The sequence below is a fragment of the Halichondria panicea genome, chromosome 1, assembly GCF_963675165.1.
Source record: "Halichondria panicea chromosome 1, odHalPani1.1, whole genome shotgun sequence".
NCBI classification, from domain to species: domain Eukaryota; kingdom Metazoa; phylum Porifera; class Demospongiae; order Suberitida; family Halichondriidae; genus Halichondria; species Halichondria panicea.
In genome coordinates, this window is record NC_087377.1 from 9,603,254 (window position 1) to 9,611,216 (window position 7,963).

The 7,963-nt window shown below is 40.2% G+C and overlaps 1 protein-coding gene across 2 annotated transcripts; it reads left to right on the top strand.

The window, feature by feature from the left end:
- Positions 1-2,815: 2,815 nt before the first annotated feature.
- LOC135344665 (uncharacterized) lies at positions 2,816-6,308 on the top strand. Of its 2 annotated transcripts, XM_064541928.1 has the most exons (10): positions 2,816-3,180; positions 3,228-3,267; positions 3,340-3,700; positions 4,140-4,427; positions 4,474-4,559; positions 4,632-4,848; positions 4,907-5,398; positions 5,521-5,643; positions 5,707-5,799; positions 5,936-6,308. In XM_064541928.1, exons 4-7 carry the CDS (start codon positions 4,169-4,171, stop codon positions 4,972-4,974), a joined length of 630 nt encoding a protein of 209 aa, XP_064397998.1. In that variant the 5' UTR covers positions 2,816-3,180; positions 3,228-3,267; positions 3,340-3,700; positions 4,140-4,168; the 3' UTR covers positions 4,975-5,398; positions 5,521-5,643; positions 5,707-5,799; positions 5,936-6,308. The 2 variants fall into 2 exon arrangements, with proteins under 2 accessions (XP_064397998.1, XP_064397989.1); XM_064541919.1 differs by lacking the exons at positions 2,816-3,180; positions 3,228-3,267; positions 3,340-3,700; ... (1 more) ...; positions 4,474-4,559; positions 4,632-4,848 and having other exon boundaries at positions 4,970-5,398.
- Positions 6,309-7,963: the final 1,655 nt, after the last annotated feature.

The following is a 7,963-nucleotide window of genomic DNA, read 5'->3' on the forward strand; positions in this document are numbered from 1 at the left end:
AAATGAGGTTTTCACCTGTTGTACTGAACAGCCATTGAAGAGAGTGCTTCCCTGTAGTCCGGAACATAATGAATTAATTTTGCGGTGACATTGATTATAAGCTCTCAGTACAGCTCAGACTAGTATAGCAGCTAGTATATCATACATCATCAGAAAATACGGAGGGGGCGTATTTTTGGGCAGGTACGGTAATTTTATTGTAGGATACATGAATATACACTGTAAAAATTGATACGTGATTATCCCACAATTTATGAATTAATGGTTACTACACTGTAAAACTGGATTTCACACACTACGTATGTACTTATAACAACATAATTACAAGAACCGTACAGGGCAGATCGTTGAATATACAGAGGACTCTTGCTAATCCGGTCACCCTTGAGACAGTGCAGTTTGGCTGCAATAGCGAGGTGGCTGCATTTCAGAAAATAGCCACGGCTAAAAAACAGTCCTGCCTTGAATAATATGTAGTTCTCTCTCTCTCGATTAATTATTCTCTCTATTTAAGTCTTCCAAACCACACCCAAAACGTCATATCCGGCCATAATAAACGTATAAAATTAAAAACCTAGTTTGGGGCAGACAGAACTGACCATTACAAAGAATAGCGAGTGGCCGCATTTCAGGGCGAGTTTTGCAGTAATGATCAAACTAGCAAACAAAACGACCATATATTGAGGTGAACGTACTTCAGAGAGCCAGATTAGCGAAAGTCTACTGTACAACATAACAGTTCTACAATAATTATTATTTATTATACAATCTACTATAACTCTTTCCTTGGCAATCTGTTGTAGAAATTACAACAACGGTAACGAATCGTTATGATGAATTAGATGAAGTTGTATGTGAGCTCCTCCCTGACGAACAAACTGTAGTCTAGGTAATGGCCTTATCAGTCAAGTAGGCTAAAAATCTGTGTCCTTTGATGTAAGCTTTGATGTCTCTTTGTGCATACGTAGTTATAAAAAAAAAAATAAAAAAAAAAGAAACCTTTGACTAGCTAGGAAGAGTAGCAGCAGTAGTAGTAGGAAGAGTAGCAGTAGTAGTAGCAGTGCAAGCAGGACTAGACTAGATTAAAAAGTTGGTGGAAAGAATAACTGACCGTTTGGACGTCACCTGGCTGCCAGACTTTCATCTCGACTCTTCCCCCTGAGTAGCTGGCCTTTCTCTAAGCCACAAAACTGAGCAAGAAGCTGAAGAAGCAGCTAGACAGAGACATGTACCTAGCCTTGAGAATTGGGAGGCGTGGCTCAACTAGTTAGCCCAGCCCAGAGGAATTGTTACCGTGGGTACTGAACAACCGTAGAAGTAGGGCTACCCCTGGCTTTACTGAATTAACTAGCTGTGTCTGCTGTCTAGTTGGACCAGATTTAGCTAGATAATGGGGTAGAGAATAGTTGAGCGGTGCTGTGTGTAGCTTGAACTGTACTGGCTGGCAAGAATCTAGTAAGCACCCTATGCACTGATAACTCGTCAGAATGGAGGGTATCTTCTATAGGGATCTGGACAGCTGTACATCCAAAGGAGCCAAGGAGTGCCAATCATCTTCTCCCAGTCTCTGACACGCTAAACAAAACGAGCTAGAACTGGGAGTCCCAGCTAGAATTGCTAGCCGGATCTAGACTAATAGAATGACATGGAGGCGTGGTGAGGCCGGATCCACACTAATTGATCGACCTAAAGACGCTCCTGTTCCAGATTTCAGGAATGGCAAGGAAAGGGATAAAAGTTAGATCGACAACAACAAATCCACAAAATTAAAATTTACACAATTTGATATAACAAGAATATAAGGCAGTTTCAAGTTACTCTTGTGTAAGGCATCCTATAAATCACAGCCAACTGCGCTGCGACTGCATTGAGAATTTATAGATGAATTATGTCTGAGCAGTTTAATAGACATGTTTCGATGCTGCTATGGGGATACAACACACAAACAGGGCTGGGGGCATAGATATATAAACACACGGCGGGCCTGGGGTGGAGTCCACTAGATCTAGCTTGATAGATCTAGTTCCATAAATTAACAAATGGGGACTTGTGAATTTGGGTGATTGCATATTACAGCCTATGCCATGTTCTACTGAATAGATCTAAAAACTGGCTAACCTTTAGCACATGCTGTTGTTTGGGATCAGAACAGTCTACTGGCAGTCTAAGAGTCGAGTTGCAGAGAAGAAGACTGCATTTGTGTGTGTGCACACACATGGCAAGGGGAGGCTCTGGATCACATGATTAATTTTTCTGCAATGCAGTTGCAGCTGCTCTTCTATTTCTTTTGAGATGAAGTCCTTAGAAATTTCTTCAGATCGTGCTGTCCTTTGCACTTTGAGCTCCAAAGGAGAGCAGAAGTCTCAAGTCATCAATACCAAAAGTAAGAGTGAACTACTGTAGACGTCTATATAGAGGGAAATTTTGCATCGATTTAAAGCGACCCTCCAATGGCCAAATATGCGACACCCTCGATCTTTTCCCATTTTCTGACCTCTAAAAGTAGTGTGCTGCATTGACAATTATTTTTTTATGTCACGTCCTAAATAGAGGTCAAACCATAGCCTTGATTCCAAGCCGTAAGAAACAATGTAATTTAAGTGGCCAAAAATCAAGGATAGTAGAGTAACCTACCTCCAATTAGATGCGACCCTCTAAATATGCGACACCAGGACTTTGGGTGGGTGTGGTTTCTTGGCATTGAAATGCAAATACAGTCTTATAATCACAGCGCCACTCTAATAGAAGCGCCAAGTTCACATTTTACTCCAATTAAACATCAAGTAAATTCTGGAATTATTTTTTGCTGGGGTATGATTTCTGCTCTCACTTTGTAAGAATGTATAGACTGTGGGACGATAGAACAACTTGATGTATTTTACATGTACATGCATGTATGCATGCAGCGACTGCTCAATAGTTCTATTCATAGTGATGATCATCTTTGCCATCATTCTGTGCTACTGGGACAAAACAAGAAGTAAGTGATTTTTTCTCACTTCTAGGTTGTGTGGAATTACAGAACTGAAAGTATCATCATGAAATTGAATTTGTTTATGCTGACTCAGAACATTCTTGTGTACCCAATGTTTACATAGCTAAATCTCACATCAATAATCTTCTACAACTGAGACAAGCACCTTGTGATCTACTGGAAGAATGAGGATTGTACCTTCATATGTAAGAGATGTAACAAAAGCTCTGTGTTAAGTTTTGTTTTCTCCCAGATTTTCTTGGTTGTGTTGAGCCTTCACCAAAAAGGCACAAGTAAGTTAATTACTAACTGGTAAAAGTCCAGAAGCAAGGTACATATAATAGTTTAAATCAGTTGTGATGCAGATGCTGTGAGCAGTTTAGCAGTCAGTAGCGGTGGTGGCACTGTGATTGATGGGGGCCTCCAATTGTGTCCAGGCACTACCGTCAGCCTCACCTGTTCTCATGACAGCACTAGCGATCTGACTCGTTGGGAAATTGGTGCTCCCATAGAGTGTACTGCCATTGCTCCCCACACTACCAACCCAAGCATTGCTCTGTGTGGAAATTCAACCATTAATATGGTCAGTGCTATGAATCAACCCACAAGGATGTCTACTCTTATATTGGCAAGTCACTGAGTCACTGAATGGTACTGTGGTGACTTGTTATGCTGGTGGTTCTACATCTGATCCTCAAGCTGGGAACTTAACTATACAAGTTATTGGTGAGATACTATTCTATCGTATAGCGAGTAATTTTCGTGTACATTATCAGGAGTACATTAAGGATAGTAAGCAACTACTATATACCGTATAGCGGGTATATTTCGAGGGTATATACCCCGGACAGAGTCAGACAACAATGGGTTTGTATGGGCTGTATAGTAGTTGCTTACTCTCCTTCATGTGCTGCTGATACCATAATTATAGTGCTCAAGAATCCTCAGAATAAATTTTCACGTTTGTTGTGTGTAATTGTAATTATTATATGCGTTTTAATGCTACTCACCAACAGCTTTTTGGAGTTTCTCCTAGTTTTAATTTTTTTCGTTAACTGCCCTCGAAAAAATTGTGACATTTTGCACCTCACAAACATTTCCTGCTATACTCGTACACGAAATGGTGCATCAAACGGAATCAGTAATACTTCCTTTTGTCACCCAGGTCCTCCTTCCACTCCAACTGTTGACAGTATGGAATATTCAGTGGGCGACTCAACTACCGGACGATTCAGATTCTTGGTCAGCAGTAGCGGAAGGTTTAGGACAGAGGTCGCTATTTCTGCCGGTGTGGTTGGAGGCAGTGGCACAGTGGAAGTGATCGACAACAACATCACTGTGACTGGATTAAGCTACACTGGGTCTCACACTGTCAGTGTAGTGGCTACCAGTGATGTGTGTCCAGGAGTGCTGAACAGCATCACTGTCGTTCCTGTGGTGTTCAACATAACATGTGAGTGGAACACCAAAGTTGATATTTTTTATTTATTTTTTCTCAGCCCTTGTACTGACTCAACCCAATGGATCCATTGTCTGTTCCAATCCGTCATTGCCAATCAGTGGATCATGGAGTGCAATGGAGGGAGTAAGTGAAGGATTACTTACATGAAATAGTAGAACTGTCTAATTATTCATAAATTATATACGTCACATGCAGGTGCAGACCAGCTTTTACCCAGCAGTTCAGTTGACTCCTCCCCCAATTGGCACACCGATCGTAACCTACACTTCAGCCGGGCGTAATGACAGTGCAGTGTTTGTTCCTGATTCATCCTACCAGCTCACGGACACAGTTGAGAATGATGTGTACACTTTCACTGTGACTGTGACTAATGCGGCTGGATCAAGCAGTGAAGTATCTGAAGGATTTTTTGGTAAGCTATTTAAATTTAAGTATGAGAACTTCTGCTATGTAACTGTATTCTTTCCTAGTTACTCCTTTTGTTGTTGATAATAGTACGCTGGAAACAATGAATTGCCTCACATTCTCTCTCGGTTAAAACTGTGCTTCTGAGCCAAGTGGAAATTTCATCGTTCGGTTTGAACAAGGAAATGGTGTTTGTCGAGACTTGGTTCCATCAGATTTCAGCACATCCACCATACAACTGATGCCGAGGTCGGCTTGTGCACCCGTGGTTTCAACCACTTACCTGTGTTATCGTGCAACTCTGATATATAATGGGATTATAATTGACACTCGGACTAATCTCAACTTTAACACATGCCCCGTGACCACTCTCTCATCATTCATGACCAGTGGAGTGTCCATGCAGCTGGACGGGGAGGTTAGTACTAATGGCAACGTATCTCACATCACCACTGCTACTCTGAGCTGTACCTCGACTATCTATGATTTGATTGGTTCACCTCAAATCACTTGCATTGATGGAAGTTGGGAACCAGCTGGATTGAGATCATGCATGTGTAAGTTGCGTTTAATCTTAGGAACTGAACGGTCTAATTTTTAGAAGCTCTAATTGCATATGCATGTACCTCCAAGCAATTGGTTCATTGTTTGAGATTGGCTAGTGATTACTTTTCTGCAGTTGCTGTTTGGCTGATTGTGGTGATCATTCTTGTAATACTAACACTGGCTTGTGCAATTGGATTTGTCTGTGGATTGCTGACAGCTCGATGCCTGCCCTCTCTTCTCAACGGACTTGCCAAAAGTAAGTGAATTAAAATTTATGGTTCTGTTACAACAGTGAACAAACTCTCATATTTTATTTCAGAGAAATGTTGGGCAACTTTGGTGATTATTCTTCTTGTCTTCTTGTTCTGTTTCGGTGTTGGGGTGCTCTTTTACATTTGTTGCCGTAAACGAGGTAAAAAGAACAGTTTTTGCTCCTAGCTAGTAGGAGGTGGATGCTTACAGATTTTACCATAATAATTATTGTATCTGATGCATGCTGGCCTGTGCTTATACATGTACTTCCTTATAAACGCACAATCATATCATAGACTCGAAACACAAATCAAAGTTGGACACAGTTCCCGCTGAAACAGGACTCAGTCTGCCAGTTGCGATATACGAAGAACTAGAAGACATACCAGACCCCCACACTCAGCGCAACCTCGTTTATGGCAGTGTTCAACAGTCAACTGACCCAAGAAAACCAATATACGAGGACATTAAACCAGTCCCCCACACCCAGGGAAACGTTGCTTATGGACATGTGCAATTCAATTAATTTTAAACAGTGAGTCCATTGATTACTGTCTATTATTTTCATTACTTTGTATAACTTTAATTTTCTTGTTCACACGTTTTTAGCAGTCTGTACAATTCATGAATTCTTACTCAAGTGTTTGAGTGGAGAGCTTGTACCATTTACCTGCCGAATAATTCTCGATTCACGTGCAAATTTCTGCAACAAGCTGTCACCCATGCACTGACCTCAATTTTGGACCCTTTTTTCCCCATTGGTAATCCAATCTAGCCACACCCAATACCGTTTAGTGAAACCCCTCCCCTTTTCTACATAATGGCCGGAATGTGCAGGGATTTATTAATGTTTCGACAGCCTCAAAATATTCTTGAAACTGCAGGACAACGTACACTTGTCAGAATAATATTATGATGGGGTTGGTACCAAACTGTAACGTATACACCCTTGGCTATACATGCAAATGATGTCTTAAGGGTGCTGAAGTCAGAACCAACCTTTAAGATCCCCCCCATATAAGTTTGGGCGAGGGGTACGCCAAAACACGAAGGGGAAATTTCGCTTTACTAGTGGGTCGATTTTAGTAACTTCGTGTGCTCTCTGTGACATTTGATGACTCAATATTGAGTCAATAGCAGATAAAGGAATCACTATTGAAACATATACACAGCGATGTGATTGTTACTATTGAATATACCATCTACTATGCAGTCAAAACTACTGTACGTTTAGGAATGCAAACATACACACTAAACCAATACTAACATGCAAGTAATCATAAACAAAGTGGCTATCTGTCTGGTAACTGGACTTCACTATAATTATAGCATTGCATGCTATTTGCTGGGAATCCCATATTGCACATGTGTACGACCTTTAAACTGACCGCAGTTAGCCTTTCCTCACGAGTGGTTCTACTGTAGACACAAGATACCTAGACTCTATAGTTAATTATTTGTGTGATTACCGTATAGCTGGTTATTTTCGAGGATTGACGAAAATTTAGTGCCTCGAAAATACATCCGGTATTGAAACCTCTCTATTGTAGGGGTGTGGTCATTTGAACCTCTATCCTCGAAAATAAAATCCTCGAAATGTTTAAAATTGGACAATCTGCAAAAAATTAGTGCCTCAAAAATAACCCGATATATACGATATTTTATTTGGACACATACTCACCAAAATAATTAATTGATAAATCGATGACAGTTAAAATAATTTATAGGCTTCTTTGCCTTTTTTTTTTTATTTTCAGCTTGTTTGTAGGAGACAGATTCCGTTAACATTATGACTGATTAATGACACCTCAATAACAACTTTTAAACATTAAAAATCTTTACCTGGTACAAGGAGAGTGTGATGATAAAATTATTATACTTAAAATAATGATGATCCAGTCATAGTTTATTGGTGTAGTGATGTAAGCTCCAGGTGTCTTGCAAATTCTTATGTTGTAAATTCTCGTTAATTTGGTCACCCTTGAAGTTTGGCCGCAATATATAGCGAGGTGACTGCATGTATTTCAGAAAATAGCCGTGGCTAAATATAGCGGTCCCTCAGTGCCTCGAATCTAATGACTGATTTTGCCGCTCTTTCTTAAAATTAATGTTTTGTATTTTACAGCTCAGTAATGTAGAACGCACTTTTTAAATGATGCTCTATTATAATAAATTAAAACTCTATATAGTTTGGGGCAGCCAGAATAATACAGAATAGCAACTGCCAATCTGTGCCAAACGAAACGACTGGTGTATCGAGATGACCGTAATTCAGAGAGCTAGATTATCGAAAGTCTACTGTATTACGATGTATATGGATATAT